The following is an 18,763-nucleotide window of genomic DNA, read 5'->3' as shown; positions in this document are numbered from 1 at the left end:
CCTGTAGTGCTGGAAATGAGGCCTTGGCCCTGGCTCTGGGGTCCGGGGCTTTCCAGTGGGGGGAGGGGGCCACCTGGACCCAGGCCGTCCTTTTGGCCTCCTAATCCACTCTGCCCCACCCCCAGACTAGACCCAGGGGGAGCCTCTGAAAAAGCAACTCTGATGATGTCCCTCTCAAACCCCAGGTTCAAAGATGGGGGTTTGATGCCTGGCTTGGCCTTTTACCCAGCACCGTGGTCCCGTACGTGCCTCGGAAATGGGGCTAAATGTTCAGTGTGGGGGCAGCCCTGGCCCGGAGGGCACATGCCATATCAGGCTGCCCCCAGTCCAGAAGCAGGGCTCCATGTAGGGCACTGGGGGCAGGGACTGGGGCACAGGACCACAGGAGCTGGAGCGCCCCCAGAGGTGTCATGGGTCCAGGAACCTGGAGCCATCTTTTCTGCACTGACCACCACCATGCCCAACCCCCACCCCACTTCCGTTTCCCTGCAGTGAGGACAGGTGACAACAAACCCACTCTGGGGACCCCCAAATTTTAAACCATAAAAGGGAACAAAGAAAAAGTATTCCCACCTACTCTTTTAAAGGGGGGGGGTGTGGCTCAGTGGAAATGAATCCAACTAGTATCCATGAGGACGCAGGTTCGATCCCTGGCCTCGCTCAGTGGGCTGAGGATCCAGCATTGCCGTGAGCTGTGGTGTAGGTCTCAGTTGCGGCTGGGATCTGGAGTTGCTGTGGCTGTGGTGTAGGTCATCAGCTACAGCTCTAATTCGACCCCTAACCTGGGAACCTCTGTATGGCACAAGTGTGGCCCTAAAAATAAGAGGGGGGATCTCCTGGAGGCTCTGATGTCTGGCAAACCTCCCCCTCTTTGTACGCCACTTCTGTTTAGCTGTGTGGCCTGAGGCAAGTTGCTTCAAGTCTCTGAACCTCAGTTTCTCATTGACACTGTGGGGCTGATATAGCAACTCCAGGAGGCCAGGAGAGGTAGCAAGGGGTGTGAATACCACCTAGGCCTAGAGGGAGACCCTCAGCTCAGGACCCATCCTGGCTCATTCCAAGCCCCTCACAGTCCCACCACCTCACCCCTCCCTGTGAGTGCTCTCCCCCTCTCCCCTAGAATGCCCTTGTCCAGCTTCTCACTCAGCTCCCCACTTTGCAGCTCAAGCACCGCCTCCTCCAGGCAGCCTCCCAGATTGCCCACAGGTGTGACTCCCAGCCCTCCCATGTGCTGCGGTCCCTCTCCATCCACAGGTTTCACTCTGCATCTGAGACTTGAAATTGAGTCTTTTGTAGCCCAGGACCTACCCTGACGCTTGGTGTGCAACAGGGCTGCCAGCTACGTTTGCTGAACGAGCAAAAGGCCACGCTTGAGTTTGAATTCCGACTCAGCCACTGGCCAAGCTGGGGCATGCTGCCACTTTCTCTGAACCTCCAGTCTCATCACTGGAAATGGGGATGGCAGTCCTGCCTGCCTTGCAGGGGTGGCCAAGTGGTCAGCAGGGAGAGGGTCTCAGCCGGGTCTTACCCGGCTCGCAGATTCCCGGCCCCGCTCCCTGCCCACTGCAGAGAGGTTGCTGCAGGAGGAGAGGGCTGAGGAGGCCTGGCCGGCAAGCCTCAGCAAACACATTTAAATCTGAAGTGACAGATAAAGCGATTTACGACGACAGTTTAGCGTCAGATCACTTCCCACAAGGCAGTCGGTGTCCCTCACCGCCCCCCCCACCCCTGCTTGCGAGTCCATGGAGGCGGTCTCTAAATCACCCACTCGGAGCTGTGGCCCAGGGACAGCCAGGGGCCAGCCTCCTCTGGGCCCCCCAGGCAGCGGAAGGAGGCAGCAAAGGGCTTCCGAGGGCTGCGGGGAGGAGGGGGAACAAAGCAGCTGGCAGATTTTCAGAAATCAAAGCCCCAAGACTTAAGGAGACAGAGCGCCACTTCATGCCTTATTTTAAATAAATCAGCAGCTTAAAAAACTCCCAGTGAGGCCGGCGTGTCGCTGTGAAACGTGGCTTTTCCCACCCATTCTGATGGCCTGGCCTGCTCGCCTGGGCCCCTCAAAGGCTCCCCCGACCTGTCTCGCCTCCGCCACCTCCTTGCAGAATTAATTGGTCCCTGAGGCGCCGCGTGGTGCTTTGTTCAGACCTGCTTCCAGTGCTTTGTCACATTATATTCCACTTAGTGGCTCTCATGCTGATTTTCCAATACTAATTTGCTGGGGGCTCCTCAGGAGCCAGGCCCTGACCCAGCACCCAGCGGACCTGAACTCCCATCCTCCTCACACCCACCCCGGGGCTGGGGGCTGGGGGCTGGGGGCGGGCAACGATGCTCCATTTTTCAGACAGGAAAACAGAGGCTTGCAGAGGCCTGGCTGAGGCCACAGCACAGCCAGAGGGAAGGCTGGGATTCCAACCCAGCTCCTGGCCTCTGTGCCCAGGGCCCTGACTCGCTGGCCTGGGACAGCTTTACAGTGAAAGAGTCTGCCTGTCTTTGCACAAAGCGTCACACTCCTCCATGCTCTGCCCCATTGTGCCCTGAAGGCCAAAGGTGGCAGGCGGACCCTGAAGTGGCTGAGGAGGGGGGTCTTTCTTTGTACCGGGACATTTCCTGCCTGGGACTCAGCTGTCTGTCAGGAACTAGGGGCCCACAGGCATAGGCCTGGGAAACTGGGAACCTCAAGGACACGGAAAGGACCCAGTCAAGGTCACGCTGCCTCACCGGGCGCCTCCCTCCACCCAGTGGCAAAGAGAAGACAAACACTCCAGGAGTTGACGAGCCCCTGGGTAGAGCCCCCAAGACCTGAGCTTTCTCTGGAAGAGATGCCAGGCATGGTTCTCCCCGGCACATCCTGGGGACCAGGGGCCAAGTTGGACAGGCAGGCACTGCTCCTGAGATTCTCCTGCTCCAGAACGGGGGCCTGCAGGGGCTCCCTGGCTTATTTCGCCAGCATGGCAGCCCAATTTAATTAAGATGGATGCACTGTACCCTCGTGGGCAGGAGCCGTGGCCGGCACAGATGGCGGGAGCCTGAGCCTCTCCAGGCTCTGCCCGAGCAAGTGGCCTCGGCCAGCAGCCACTGGGGCAAGACCGAGGAGGGCCCAGGGAGGCCTGCCCGACACCTGGGAGGTGGTGGTGGGGGGTTGTTCCTGTCCCCTGTGACCTCAAGCCCTGCTACCAGCCAGGCCTATACCCTTCTCCTCTCACCTCCACATACCACCTAATGCCCATCACCCTACACACGTCCACCATCACAGGCACAGGCATGCCTCGTACGTGCCAGTCACATCTCAAATGCCAACGGCGTGGGGTAAAAACCAGTCCTGGACTTCAAATGCCAGGGGAACAGTTGGGAAACAGAGTCTGATTTTCCAGAGTCACTCTGTGGGGGAGGAGTGAGGAAGGCAGGCAGGGAGGCCATCCGGTCCCTGTCCTCTCTAAGGATCCCCAGGGCCCTCTGGGGACAGGAAGAGCACCCACAGGGCTGGAGACGCCCCAGGCTCAGGCGCTTCAGGATGGAGGGGATTCTGAGGAGGTGGGCCCCTTTCTCTCACAGGCCCTTCCCTTCCCCCTCAGGCCTCCGCCTCCACAGTCCCTGCAGCTGGAGCGAGGCCCAGGCGGGGATGGAATCATCCCTACCACCCTCCAGCTGGCCTCAGGGACAAAAAGATACCCCTTGCCCCGAGAAAATCCAGAAGCTCCACAGCCCTGGACCTCAAGCCCCCAGCCCTGTCCAACCCACACCGCTCTCCTCGGGCCACCAACCCCTGTGGAACCAACACTGCCCTTGGCTTCAGAAATAAAATTTTAAAAATTCCCACCCCGAGATAATTGCTCACTCCTTTTGCCTGTGGTGGTGGCTCCGTGGTCGGCGCAGAGAAGCAATTATTCACGGCTAATGATTATAATCAAGTCAAATAGAATTTAATGGACACGTATTCTCTTCCCGCTTGAAACTTTACATATGAATTAAGCACATATGGGTTTCATGAGGCACAAACCAGATTTATGCAGCCCTGAAAAGCCCTGTGATGCCACGACTTTTATTCTGCTAATAAACAGGCTGATTTACGGGCCCTGCTGGGCTCGGGAACGGTGATCTCTGCTGCCCCCTGGTGGGAGGCAGCGGGATTTCCCCCCGCCCTGCCGGGCAGGGAGGAGGCTGGAGGTGCCAAAGCTATCACAGACCATGGACGTCTGATCAGCGCCAAGGCCACCCAAACCCTGAGCGAGGCCATGCACTCCTGGGGGAAGGGTCTAGAGAGGATGCAAGCTCTGGTGGGAGGCCCACATCCAGGGCCACTTCAGCCATCCTCTGGGGCTCCAACTGGGTTCGGGTCCTCCCTGTTATGACTCTTTCTAGAAAGGAGATTCCAGGAAAACACACCAAGGGGTATTGGGTAAACTGAGGCAGGCACAGCAAGGTGTAAGCTGCTCATTTGTGGGAGGTGCCCAGCATTCCTTGGCATCCCTGGGCCAAGGTCAATATCCAGAGTGACGACGGTGGCATCAATTCCAGCACCGGTAACAGCGGCAGGTGCTGAGGGCAGATGCCAGGCACTGTGTAAGCACCACATTTCATGAGCATCAGCTCCTAATATCTCCAACTACCCAGTGGGTGGCTTTTCACCATCTCCATCGTGCAAGGAGGAAAACAGAAGCCCAGGCAAGTACATGCAGAAGGGGAGGCCCCAGAGAGACGCAGCAAACACTACCACCCCCCAGTCCCAGCAGATCAAACGCAGCCAGGAAGTGCTTTACTGAGAGCGTGAGAGGCTGACAGAGCCGCTGTACTCGGAGTCGGGCCAGGCACAAGGGCACTTACGAAGAGCCATTAATCATGCCCACAGCCCCACGAGCAGCTTCCAGAGCCCCCACCCCGTTCCATCTGCATCTCGCCGACACCCTGCCTCGGTCCCCACACCCTCCCTCCTGGCCGCCAACCACCTACCTGGCTGGGAAGGAACTGCTAAGATGTCCCACTTTTCCCTCTGACCACTTTGAAGCTCAGCAAGAAAAGTACCAGCAGGGCCTCCCACACCCTTGCCAGTGACCGACAGGGCCAGGCACACTGGGTAGGACAGCCTCACAGGCTTGTGGCACTGTCCCTTCAGCCAGGGCCCCGAGGCTTGGTCCCTCCAGCTCAGGCCAGCCCCTCTGGGGTGCAGGCAGCAAGAAGACCCCTCTATCCTGGGCCACTAGGACATCTGCCAACCTAGCTTGACCTCACTGCCACCCACATCCTAGTGGCCCAAGAGAAACACATCAGGAGAAGCTCCAGGAGACCCTAAGGTGATCCACCTCCCCCTGCTCTGAGTCAGAACTGCTGCCTTCCCGTGAAGAGTCGCCTGTGCCCTGAAACAGGCAATGGAGGGGGAAGGGACGCCCATGTGGCCGCACAGTTCTGCAACCATCAGTGGGGAGACACAGAGCAATGTCACTCCAGAAGTGCAAACCAGGTCACAGACCAGCAGGCCCAGAGTGGCCACCTCTCTGCAGGTCTCTCGAGCCCAATCCCTTAGCAAGAACAGCTGAGCACCCAAGACCGAATCACTCGGCCGTGCCGCACCCTGGCCGACACTGGGATCAGACAATGGCTCTAAGTCCAAGGGTGAGACAGGCGATTCGAGATGCTCCTGCGGGGGCCTGAGACTGCACAGTTGGGGAGAGGCCGGCCTAGTGGGCTTTGCCCGTGAGTCAAAGCCCAAGATAAGAGGGTCTTCCCAGGTCTGCAAGCCATTCTCTAAGAAGGAGGCTCTTCTCCGTGATGCTTGGCAGCCACAGTGGGCAGAATCCAGCCCCCACTTGCCCTTGCTCCATGAACCACCTATGCACCTGGTGGACCGGACTGCCCCTTGACCCCACACGCCTGATCTTGGCCAGACAATCACCACCAGGGAGGAGAGCAGCCACCTTCCTCCCTCCCCCCAGAGAGGGGGAGAAAAACAGCAGGCTCCGTGATGCATCACAATAAACTGCCAAGCCAGCAAGAGCCGCTGCCACCCGCAGGAAGCTGAGCATGGGTGCAGGGGCCTCGCCCCCCACCCTTCCCCAGACACGCTCCGGACACGCTGCCTCGCCTGCCCCAGTCCCAAGGTGGGCAGGGTGGGCCGGAGGCTGAGGAAGGAAAGCAGCGATCAGAGCACCTGCAGCCCCCAAGGTCAGGCCACCCCATTCTGGCCTCTGCCTTCCCGGCAGTACAGCCCGGCGCAACTCCAACTGAGCTCTCTCCCCTCCCGGCCGCTGAGGGGCCGCAGAGCTTCAAGGCAGCTTGGCCAAGGTGCCCTCAACACAGCGGGTCACAGTTTCAAAGGGAGAGGAGTCCACGTGGCCAACACACTGAGCTCCCACGGCGCCAGCAGGCCACCCTCATCCAGCCGCCTGAGCCTCACTGGAGCCAGGTGGCATCACCCACGCCTGGCACGGTGACGACGTGGCCAGCCAGACGCCCCCACTCACCGGCGTTGACGATGGCGTCCACCTCCAGTTTGGTGATGTCGCCTCGGAACAGGGAGATCTTCTCGTTGAGCTGCTTGTCCTTCTTATACTTGGGCTCCTCCACCTTCGCCGTTATCCCTGGAACAAGCAGAGGCCCCCACTGCAGAGAGACCCACTAGGGGCCACAGGCCTGGTGTGTCTCCCCAAACTGCCTTCTACTTCCAGAGCAGCCGCCAGGCGGGGACTGGTGATGCAGTGATGAGAGCCCGCGCCGGTGAGCACCTACTGTGTGCAGCCCACACCCGTTTCCTTGAACCCCCACAACAACGCTACCCACAGGCACAGTGTTACCATCACCCCCAGTTTACACTTGGGGTGACTGAGCCCTGGGAAGGTTAGCAGGCCGGTGATTTGCAGGGCCCAGGCGCTCACCAGGACGCCACGCTGCAAGCCACTGCATCACAGCAGCCAATCCCAGCTCCAAGGGATCAAGCTGGGTCTGGGCTCAGTTTCCCAACCATATAATGGAGATGAAAGCCCCGCCTGCCTCAGGCTGTGTTAATCTTGAAGTGAAGTGACACTGCAAAGTGCCCCGCACACAGCCAAGCACTCATAAACGCTGCCACTCTTCTGGGCCTTGTCTGTATAGTTCTCCCAAGACATGGGTCTGAAGGGGCCACCCCCCAGCCAGCCAGCTGGGACCCCCCCCCAGTGCAGAGCCTACCTTTCGCCGTCTCCTTCCAAGTCGGGATCTTCTTTAGCCTGATGAAGTCCCGGCAGAAGTAATGTTCCTCCCGCTGCTTGTCACTCAGGCCCTTCAGAAAGGCTGCAGGGGGCGGGGGGGGGGATGGAGAGAGAAGGAAAGTCAGGGGGGCAGGGAGGGAGCAGCCCAGGGGGCTTCCCCGCCACCCACAGGTCTCCTGCCCTCCAGGGGATGCTCCCCCTCCCCCAAGGATGCACACCAGCTCTGCACGGCCATCCTTCCCACAGGCACACACATCCTTCCCACAGGAGGAGGTGCGGGCAAAGGGGCTAGAAGATCCCTCCCTGAAGGTCCCATCGTGGCTCAGCGGAAACAAATCGGACTAGCATCCATGAAGACGCAGGTTCAATCCCTGGCCTCACTCAGCCGGTTAAGGATCTGGCGTTGCCGTGAGCTGTGGTGTAGGTCACAGACTCAGCTCAGATCCCGCGTTGCTGTGGCTGTCATGTAGGCCAGCAGCTGTAGCTCTGATTCAACCCCTAGCCTGGGAGCCTCCATATGCCGTGGGTGCTGCCCTAAAAAGATTAAAAAAAAAAAAAAAAAAAAAAGAAGATGCTGCCGTGGCCTCTTTGTTAGGAGGGAAAACCGAGGCCCATGGAGAAGAAGGCCATCTCGGGCACCACAGACCTGAGCTCAGAATCCAACTCTGCCACTTTCCAGTTGCGTCCACCCCTCTGGGTCTCTAATATCTTCACTTACAGAATGGGGACTAAGATGGCCCTTGCAGAATAATTTCAAGCTTGCTCATACGTGTTAAGGCAGTTTGACGGCACTGAACCAGTTACATTGTCATTGTCATTATTTGTTGGCAGCAGGACACAGCAAACCAGGACAACTGCCCTCCTCAAAGAGCAAAGAACAAAGAGATCTGGTGCCCACTTGCAACACCCCCCAGCCCTGGCAGAGGGCTCCCCACAGACGGATGCCCAGCTGGGGCCTCCCCTAACATGAATCAAGGCAGTGGCTGCAATGGTTCCCTTTCACAGAGGAGGAAAGGAGCTCAGGGAGGTTAGGAAGCTATCAGGAGTCATGAAGCTGGTGAGCGGGAAGCCAGGCGCCCCCATCTGCGTGGGGTGGAGGGGCCGAACAGCCCAGAGGCCTGAGCAGCTTGTGGCTCGTGAGCTCCCCCTGCTGGCCTGAGACAACCTGCGCAGCCAGGCGCTCAGCCCAGCCCTGGTCCCTCGACCTCCACTGCCAGAATGGAGCAGCCCCACGAACCACTGGGAGGGGGGTCAAGGAACACAAAACACGTCAGAAAAAGTGCAGAGAGGGGAGGGCAATTAGAGGGGGCGGTGGGAAAGGTAGGGTTTGCCTGCTGGAGGCTTCTGGGGGAAGGGGCAGGTGTTCAACAGACAGGTGGGTCCCCCACGCGTGCCTTTGCCCTGTCAAGGTCAGCTCATCCAACCCTCTGTTGCAAAAGGACGCCTGAGGAGCCCAGAAGGGCCCCGGTCACAGTTTGGCTCAACACTGGTGAATTACTATCAAAGGCTGGTTACACCCCAATCTGCTTCAACTCCAGCTCAAGACAGAGCCACAGTCTCTGGCACCCTTCCTACCTGCTTCCACAAACACCTACCATGCACAGGTTCTGCAGGCAGTGCTAGGCTACAACCCCAGCAGACATGGTCCCGCCCTCATGAAGTTAGAATCCAGCAGGAGAGACGGAGGCTGATCAGGCTTCACACAACCAAGTAAGCAATTCCAAGAGGTACGGAGGAAAGGACGTCGGGGGGGTTGGGATAGGAGGTAACCAGAACCTCCTCCTGGGGGCTTAGCTGAGCCTGGGGAGAGGGGTGGGGACAGCCATGACGGAGAAATGGCATGTTCCAGGCCCTGGGTGGGTGAAATCCAGGGGGTGGGAGGCAGCAGCAAGCACAGGGAGAATGATGCTGAGAGGCGCAGGGCCAAATGCAGAGCCGCCAAGGCCCATTAAGGACTGACCTGGGCCCAGGGGCACCCGAATCAGATTAAATATGCTCCAACCAGATATAGATTAAGAATCCTGGGGTTCCCCATTGTGGTGCAGTGGTAACGAATCTGACTAGGAACCATGAGGTCGCAGGTTCGATCCCTGGCTTCATTCAGTGGGTTAAGGATCTGGCGTTGCCAGAGTGTAGGCTGCAGATGAGGCCCAGATCTGGCGTTGCTGTGGCTGTGGTGTAGGCCAGCGGCTGTAGCTCCATTAGACCCCCAGCCTGGGAACCTCTATATGCTGCAGGGTGGCCCTCAAAAGACAAAAAAAAAAAAAAAAAAAAAAAAGAATCCTGTCCCCCGCCCCTGCAGCAATGCCATTCTCACTCTCTCTTAGAGGCCAAGGGCATCCTCTGAGGATGGCATCCTCTGAGCATGGACAGTCCCCTCTGTCCCTGGATGTTCGCATTTCTCACTTCCCTGCCCCCTTCTCAAGGGTCTGTGTGCCCCATGATCTGAGAAACAGGCCAAGGTCTCCTACTTAAATAAATGCTCCTTTCTTTGTGCGTTGGGGGTGAGCGGATGGGGGGGGTGGGTACTTGAAGGGACCGAAGTGCTTCTCCAAGCCTTGCTTGTCTTCTCCTGTAACATGAGGGTAACAGAAAGCTCCCACTTGTTAAACGAGAAGCAAAACAGTCTTAGGGAGGCACCAAGCAGAGCACACTGCAGGCGGTACCACCAAGCAAAGAACAGGCAGGGCTCCATCCAGGCCCTGCCTCTCCCTGGCAGGTTGAATACAGATCAGTCAGTTAACAAACATCTATTAAGCATCCACCATGCACCAAGCCTGGGAGGCAGGGTGGGGTCCCAGGCCTAACAGAGCAGAGGGGAGGCCAGACTAGCTTCTTGGAGGGGGTACCCCAATTCTCTGGTCTGCCCCAGGAGCTGCAAATTGCTGGAGAAAAATCCCATCAACCAGGCAGAGGCTCCCCCTAAATCCTTACCCCCCCCAGGTGGCCACTCCAGCTGCTGCTTTGGAAATGGGTGCCCCCCTCTGCAGCCTCCTCCATTCGTCCTTCCAGCCATCCAGCCATCAGACCCCGCCTCCTCTTCCCACCGAGCCAGGAACCACTGACACATTCCTGCCCACACCTCGTCCTCCCTCCCTCAGGTCACTAGGCACGAAGGTCCTTCCTCCCAACCGAGACCACCCGGCCTGCCTTCCCAGGGACTCACTCCTGCGGCTCCCCTGCCACCAGACTGTCCTTTCTGCCCCCAAACACCCCCGTGTCTTTTAAAACGAAACCCTCCCTTGCTCCTCTGCCACCCTTCTCCGCTGTCTACACTTCCTCCTCCCAGGCTCCCCCCACCCAGCCCCACTTTTCCATCAAGGCCAAGGTCAGAGGCGCCACACCAGCCACTTGTTCCTGTGGCCTCCCTTGTAAGCTCAGCACCCCCAACCCCTCTTCCCCCCAGAAACCCCCCCTTAATCTACACCCTCTGCCTGGGTTTTCACCCCAGTTCCATGTGTGTGAAAACCTTCCTTATGTTCAGGATCCTGAGGCTGCACCTCCAGCCCCTCATCTCCTCTGAGCATCTGCTCCCCAAAGCCTGCAGCCTGCTCTCACCCCCAAATTCTCCCTGTGCCAAACTGAACTTCTGAGTCCTACACCCTTACTCCTTCTCAGTGAATGGCCCAGACTTTGCTGGAACTGCAAAGCAGGGGTCTTTCCTGTCTCTCCCACCCCTTTCCCGCCATCAGCAGGCTGTTAGACTCACCCTCACAACACCATGGAATCCAGGCCTTCTGCTTACCCCCACCAGGCCACACCTCCATCACTGATGGCTCCTAGACCCTCCGGAAGCCCCCACTCCCAGCTGACTCTGTGTCCATCCTGTGGTCTCTTTTTTTTTTTTTTGGTTTTTAGGGCTGAACCTGCAGTGTATGGAGGTACCCAGGCTAGGGTCTAATCTGAGCTATAGCTGCCAGCCTAAACTGCAGCCACAGCAACGCCAGATCCAAACCTCGTCCGCTACACCACAGCCACAGCAATGCCAGATCCAAACCTCATCTGCAACTTACACCACAGTTCACAGCAATGCCGGATCCTTAACCCACTGAGCGGGGCCAGGGATCGAACCTGCAACCTCATGGTTCCAAATCGGATTCGTTTCTGCTGCACCACGACAGGAACTCCCTGTGGTCTATTTCTAACCCAGGAGCCCAGAGATCTTAGGAATAGGCCATCTTTCTGTGTAACACTCAGTTCAAACTTCAAGTCCTCACCCAGGCTTGTGTGAGAGCCTGCCTCTCTCTCAACTACCCCCCCACCCCCACCCCCACCCCCACCCCTGTATTTCACTCTGCCGCCTACCCCTCGGCTTTCAGTTCCCCCAATAGCCAAGCCTCCGTGCCCTGCCTGAGGGCCTCTGTCTGCCATGCCTCCTGCCTGGTCTTCTGCTGCAGTCCCCTCCTCACCACCCTCCCCTCCCAGAGCATCTCCTCCACGACCACCTGTGCCTTACTCCTTACTCGACCTTGGCCGTCCAGGGATGTGTCGTGTTTATGTCGGGTTCCCAACACCTGCACCGCATAAGGCATAGGTGAGTGTGTCCGGGCAGCTGCGGGATGAATCAATGAACCAAGGAGCTGAGACCTGAAGGTCGAGGGCAAGTTTGCTAAGAGAAGAGGTATCTCCTTGGCAGAGGGAATAGTGTGTGCAGAAGCTCTGACATATGAGACAGCATTTGTGTGAGCAAATGGAGAGAAATCTAGAACAGCTGGGCCGGAGAGCAAAAGCAAGGCCGTGGCAGCTCTGCCAGCCTGTCTGAGGCACGCGCTGGCTCAGGGCCGGGCCGCTGCTGTGGGTCTGGTTCCGCTCTCACTCCCTGGTCCCACTAGGTTTGGGATCATGACCCCCAAAGATCATGTTCGTGAGTAAGGCGCCCACCCTCTCAGCCTCAATCTTCTCATCTCTAGAACAGGGGCAAGGCAGCCTTTAGCTGGCACCCAAGCTCACTATGAATGAGAAGGTGGCCGTGAAAACACAGAGGAAGCTGTCAAGAGCAATATACACATCAGATCTGCTCGCTCCTCCCTGGGACTGAAATAAGAAGGCCTAGAAAGAGTGAATGAAAACAAGACAAAATCTGAGAGGGCAAACGGTATTTTTCCAACTTGGGGTAAAGAAGGTAGAGGAGTTTGGGGACTGTCATGGGCACCCATATTTGTTGTCTCGCACAACCTTGACATCCTTGCTCCAAGGCCCTGGCGGATACTCACAGTCAGCTGGACCTGCGGCCAGAGCAAAAGGCCCTGCTGGGACCCTGCAGGGACTGGCCTGCCAGGCCCCAGACTGACCCCAGAGGACTCCCATGAGCCGAGTCTCTCTGGCTGAAGCATATCCCAGACGCCCCTTGGAGCTAGTCTGGGACGCCCAGAGATGGCTCAGGTGCCCAGTAGACACCACCTGCTTTACAGAAGAAGCACAGCAATCCGCCCTGGCCACAGGCAGGTGAAAGGAAGCCCGGGCAGGATGCAACCCGAGGAGCTCTCCTGCACTGCCCTCCCCGGTACCAGGGCCTGGCCCGAGTGACCCCAAGCCCGCACAGCCCTCTCCCCAGTAAACACCGAAAGACGGCTCTGCTTCCCAGACGGCAAAGGAAGATGACCAGAAATGATACCTGTCAGCCTGCCCTTCTGGTCTGTTGTCCCCCAGGGCACACCTCTCGAGGCTGGTGTGTGAGGCTGCAGCCTGGCTGGCCCCTAAGGAGCTCCACGCTGCACGAGTCTCCGATTCATGGGGAAGAAGCCAGCTGGAACCAAGTGTCTTCACGGCCTCAGCTTCATCTGCCAGGGGGGCTGCCCCCAGGCGGGGAAGAGGAGAAGCAGGACCCTTAAGCTAGGCACATGCCCCCGCATTTATAATATGCGCTTCTCCCTCTGCCAGAAGGACAGGTGCAGACTTAAAGCACAAGTGAGTTTTATTTTTCTTAAAAAGATGTACAACATACGTTTTAATTTTCTTTCTTTTTTGGAGAGTTGAGAGTATTTCACAGCTCAGTGAGACAGGTGCTGTAAAAAGATGTTTGCAGTAAATTTTGATGGGGAGGCCTGACCCCAGACGAAGCTTTCAGTGGTTCCAGGGCACAAAAGCCGCGCTGGAGGAAGCGGGCTGCGCCAGAACCATAAAGTGCGGCGGGTGAACGGGAATTCAATGATGTGTTTTAAGAAGTGTCTTTATGGCACCTGGCAAGAAAGGCTTCAGAAAGGTGAGCGCGGGCCAGAGCGGAGGGAGGCTCCTCTTCTGGAGCAGGTGGGCCCGGCTGATAACGGCTGGGCTCTGGGAACGCGGCGGCGGCAGGGGCGACAGCGGCATTAGTCACCTGGGCTCACCCCCTCCCCAGAGCAGGGAGGAGACGAGGAATGGGGAGAGGGCACCAGGAGTCTCGGAGCCTTCCTGCCCTCCCCAGGCCCGTGGCCGCAGCAGGAAGTGCAAAGGCTGCTTCCCCAGAGGACAGGTGGCAGAACCACCCCCCAATTCCCAGGTGTGTCTGGAAAATTTCCCTGTTCAGAGATCGAATCAGATAAACCATCTCATCTGCATGAAATCCCACGGGGGTTGAAATTAGTCCTCGCTCTGCCCCGTGCAAACAGGCTGGAAGGTGTCAACCCTAGACTGAGCCACCAGGAGAGAGGAACAGGGCTCTAGACACGCGAGTCAGGGCTCCAGCATTTGAGACCATGAGGGAGACAAGTTTACATGAGCCCAATGTCCTCATGGCCAGAACGGCAGAGACAGAAGACCGGCCTGAGGGGCGACAAGGAAGGGGGCCACCGGGACCCTTTGGCTACTGTGGACAAAAGGGTTTCTGACGTGATCCCAGCATAACCTACAAGTCAGGGGTTGTTGGTCCCATTTTACAGATGGGGGAACTGAGGCTCAGGGTGCGGGGAAGCAGTGGTGCCGGGCAAGCCATGTCTGATGGCACCGATGCTTGTTCTTTTTTCAGCACACAGCTCTACCCCCCTGCAGGTCAGAAGGAGGTTCTGTGCTCTTTGGAAGACACACCTGTGGTGACAAAACCACCAGAAACCCCTGGGCCTGACCTTAAGTCCCCTTGGACCTAACTGCCTTACAGCAGTCTTCTGATGAAAAGGCAAAACCTCGGGGGGAAGGAGGTGCCCCAGCACCGAGAGGATTAAATTAGAGAAATGAACCCCTGGCCAGTGAAATCAGATATTACAGAGGTCTCTTAAAAAGACTGAATGTCTCCTGGGAGTTCCCTTCGTGGCTCAGCGGAAAACGAATCCCACTACCATCCATGAGGACGCAGGTTCAATCCCTGGCCTTGCTCAGTGGGTTAAGGATCCGGTGTTGCTGCGAGCTGTGGTGTAGGTCGCAGACATGGCTTGATCTGGTGTTGCTGTGGCTGTGGCGTGGGCTGGCAGCTGCAGCCCTAATTCGACCCCTAGCCTGGGAACCTCCATATGCCAAGGGTGTGGCCCTAAAAAGAAAAAAAAAAAAAAAAGACTGTCTACTAGCCAGGAAGATCCAGTCTGATGCTATTTACTTACCTAGAGGGGAATGGGTCCAGAGAAGTGGGCAATCAGCTTGAAGGTGAAAAAAAAGGAATACGCAGAAGCCAGGCAGAATTTGGCCACCTGTCCAGAGGGCTCACTGGGCCACGAGCTGAGACCCCCTGCCTTGTGCATATGGACTGAAATACCGAGCAACAGCCCAGGGAAGGGATCCTCGGCAGGTAGGTGTACCCAGCAGGGAAGCTTCCCAGCCTGCCCAGGCCAGCAGGATCCGCTTCCAAAATCACTCAATTGAGAACACATGCTGCTGAGCAAACTTAAGGCTATGATTTGGCTTCCACACGGCTTTCCTCAGGGAGAGGAGGCCCTGCCCAGGTGCTTGTGAGTTCCAGACCCACTGCTATTGTATTTCCCCACCACGAACCACACCTGAACCCTCTGAACTATGCATGGCTCTCGTGAGTTTGGTTACCATGTGCTAGAGAGAATCATCTCAGGCACGGATGGGTCTTTAGAGGCCTATGTAGGTATATCCGCCAGAGAAAGGTGAGCACATGTCCATCAAAGACATGTACAAGGATATTCAGAGCAGCTGTATTCCCAACAGGCCTGAACTGGAAGCCAACTGCCCATCAACAAGAGAATGGGCACACAAACTGTGGTGTATCCACACTACGGAATATTACGCAGCAAGAAAAAGAGAAAATGTCGCACCCAATCATGTGGACAAATCACACAAGATATTTAGTAAAAGGAACTGGACACACTGTATGCCTTGGTGATACGAAGCTCAAGAAGAAAGGAAATGAACAGGTAGAAGAGTGATTAGCTGTAAGGTATTGATTGGAAAAGGGCTCAAAGGAACCTCTGGGGCAATGGCAATGTTCTACCCAGAGGTTGCACAGCTGGATACTCAGGTACGAGTACACTGTTCACTCAAAGTCTGTGCACTTGATGAATCTCACTGTACAACTCAGCTGAACATGTAAACCGAAATGTAATGAAGAAAAAGTGTGCGGGTCTTCAAAGCTCAAAGCTCAGATCCCAATCAGAGGCAGAGCCCAGCTGAGGCAGCCCCTCTTGTGGGTTTTTAAATTATGCCCCAAATTCTTTGATTCTCTGCCCTTCCAAAGGTGGAAGCTAATTTCCCTCCCCTTGAATGTAGACTGGACTCTGTGACTTGATTCTAAATAAACAAAAGATAAAGCAGAAGAGACAGTGTGGACTTGGCACCAAAGCCACAAAAAGGCACTGTGGCTTCAGGCCTGGTCTCCTCACCTTCCCTCTCTTGGGTCACGTGCTTGGGGGAAGCCAGGTGCCATGTCGCGAGGACACTCAAGCAGCCTGGGGAGAGGCCCTGAGGTGAAGAACCGAGGCCTTCAGCCAATCAGCCATTTCTTTTTTTTTTTTTTTTTTTTTGTCTTTTTGTCTTTTGTTGTTGTTGTTGCTATTTCTTTGGGCCGCTCCCGCGGCATATGGAGGTTCCCAGGCTAGGGGTCGAATCGGAGCTGTAGCCACTGGCCTACGCCAGAGGCACAGCAATGCAGGATCCGAGCCGCGTCTGCAACCTACACCACAGCTCACGGCAACGCCGGATCGTTAACCCACTGAGCAAGGGCAGGGACCGAACCCGCAACCTCATGGTTCCTAGTCGGATTCGTTAACCACTGCGCCACGACAGGAACTCCCCAACAGCCATTTCACTTGACCGGGCCATCTGGGAAGGGCTCACTCCAGCCCCACCCAAATCTCCACCGACCTCCTGAGAAATCCACAGCCTGACCTAAGCTCCCAGTTCTAGACCCAGTTCTAGACCTCAGAGACTCTGAGATAAATGTTTACTGTTTTAAGCTGCTAAATGTCCAGTAATTTGTTATTATGCAGCAAGACGCCACTAAAACACAGAGATCTCTCTGTGTCTCACTCCCACAAGCTACCATCTAAGGGCTGCCGGCGCTCCTGAGGCAAGCCCACCCGCCTCACACTGCCCCCTGGCTGGACACTGGATTCGGCCAGCCCCATCCGCCATGGCTTCTCCACTGCATTGACCTCTACCTGGCATTGTCTGGTTGCCTTGGTCACATCCTCTGCAGTCCCTTCTCCCTAAGCTCTGGGAGGGCAGGGCCCCTGCCTGTCTCCCCAGCACCATGGCAGTGCTGGTTACATAGAAAGCACTTGATAAAAATGGACTCAATGAATGGCAAGCCCAACAGCTGGGAATGGCTGGCCTGTCAGCTGCATGGGGTCTGGAAGTTTGGGGCGGCACCAACGATTGGGAGGGGGCGGGGAGCTGGGTCCTAGAAGGAACGGTGCCTGGGTCCCCAGCTGCCCCAGCTCTCTTTCCTACCACCCTGAGCTGCCGTTCTCTGAAAAGAAGGGAAAGTGGGGATCCCTGCGGGGCAAACCCCCTACTCCCCACCAGGGTGTTCTGGGGCCAGAGCTGGGGGCGTGACAAACACTCCTTGCGCTCCAAGAGCAAAGTCAAGTGCCTCCTGCCGGCGCTTTAAGATCCCCGGGAGGGTGCCGCAGTTCCTGACAGGGGCAAGTCATCTTGAACTCCACCTCCAATCCCGAGAGGACGCCGTCTGCTGGCCCCCAACCACACCCCGCCCCAGGCCTGCCTTCCCAGCCCCATTGGCTGAAACCCACTCCACCACATGGGCCCAGCCAATGAGCTGCCGTCCCTGCCCTTTTGAAAGGGGATCCAGCCGGGAATGGTCACAAGAGCCCAGGGAGCAGGCCCTGAAGGGCAGGGGCAGCTGGGGCTATTTGCGGCTCCGCAGGTCAGGTTGCTTTGCCTTCCCTGTTCGGTCCAGGCCCAGAGTCCAGCCCTGGGCCTCATGCCCACCAGGACTCATGCCCTGCCCCTGAGCAGGAGGAAATGGCTTGATTCCTGGGGGTGGGCGGGAGGGGGTGTCACTGTTCTCAGACAAAATGCACTATCTCTGCCATGCCCTCCAGCTCCTCTGCCCTGTGCTCCCCAGGAATGAGACAGAAACTGCTCACAAGTGGCCAGAGGCCAGCGATAAGGGCAAAAGGGCACCAGACCACGTGCCCAGAGAGGCAGGCTCCCAGGGTAGCGATGGGGGGGATCCCGCCTGCACAGAGAGGCCCCTCCTCTTGGCCATCTGATCCCACCAGGTGGGACACCAGCCCCAGAGCTGTTCCCTCTGCCCATTCCCTGCCACTCTGCCTAAAATGCCATCACTTGAGAAACCGTACTTTGCAAAGCCTGGGGAGTTCAGAGCCTTCTTTCAGATCTGAAGCAAACTCCGAGTGACCTTGGGCTCCTGGGTTCAGGCACTGAGCCTCAGTTTCCCTTCTGCACAACAGAGTAGGCAGCAGGCCCTCGATGATCTCCGCAGGTGCCGTGTGACCCATCCCAGCGAGGGGAGGCCACCCTCCTCACACACCCCTCGACTGGGGACCTAGACCTGGTCTGGTGCTAGGTGGTTCAAGGCACTGGGCACATGGGGGGCGTGGCTGTGAAGGGGGGGTGTCCCTACCAGGGGACAGGGGGTCTTAACTTCCCCAGGTCTCTGGGGTGGACGAGGCTGCTGGTGGGGTGCCGTCCAGCCGGTGAAGGCCCAAGTAGGGCTGCCCTCGGCCCTCGCCCCCCTCCTGCTTACACTTACATTTTGCCTCCTTCCAGTCGGTGGAGGTGCTCAGGTCCACCTTCGCCGCCATGGCCAGGGGGGCCCAGGTGCGCACCCCGGCTCTCCGCCCCACTGCTGCCGCCCCCCCAGCCCCAACTCCCGCTGGGGTCCGCGCGCCGGAGTCGTACGCGCCCAGGGACGCCGGGGGACCGCACGCACTGCTGCGGGTCCGCGTGGCACCCGCTGAGGGGCCGGGCCAGGGGCGCGGGGCGCCGAGCAGCTGCCCCGCCGCGCGCAGCTGTGCCAGGCGGCCGGACACTCGGCTCTGCAGAGACATGAGCGGGCGGCGCAGGGCGGCTCCCCGCCCACTTGGACTCTATTTACGGTGCTAGGAGAGTCTCTCCCTTATTTACACGGGGACCGGGTGGCTCGTGCCAGCCCGCGGCGACCTGCTCGGGAGCCAGCGAGCCGCGCGGCCAGAAAACCCGGGCGCGCCGCTGGGCACCCTGGAACTTGTAGT

At 57.9% G+C, this 18,763-nt stretch overlaps 1 protein-coding gene across 1 annotated transcript in view; it reads right to left on the bottom strand.

The window, feature by feature from the left end:
* Positions 1-18,640, bottom strand: part of MACROD1 (MACRO domain containing 1) — a 148,532-nt gene extending 129,892 nt beyond the window's left edge. The window contains 3 exon segments of the mRNA NM_001204770.1: positions 6,453-6,569; positions 7,156-7,257; positions 18,283-18,640. Coding sequence (NP_001191699.1) covers positions 6,453-6,569; positions 7,156-7,257; positions 18,283-18,580 — 517 coding nt within the window. The 5' untranslated portion in view covers positions 18,581-18,640.

Source organism: Sus scrofa, chromosome 2 (genome assembly GCF_000003025.6).
Source record: "Sus scrofa isolate TJ Tabasco breed Duroc chromosome 2, Sscrofa11.1, whole genome shotgun sequence".
Classification (NCBI taxonomy): domain Eukaryota; kingdom Metazoa; phylum Chordata; class Mammalia; order Artiodactyla; family Suidae; genus Sus; species Sus scrofa.
The sequence above is the reverse complement of the archived record's forward strand: the minus strand, read 5'-3'. Positions and strand labels throughout refer to the sequence as shown.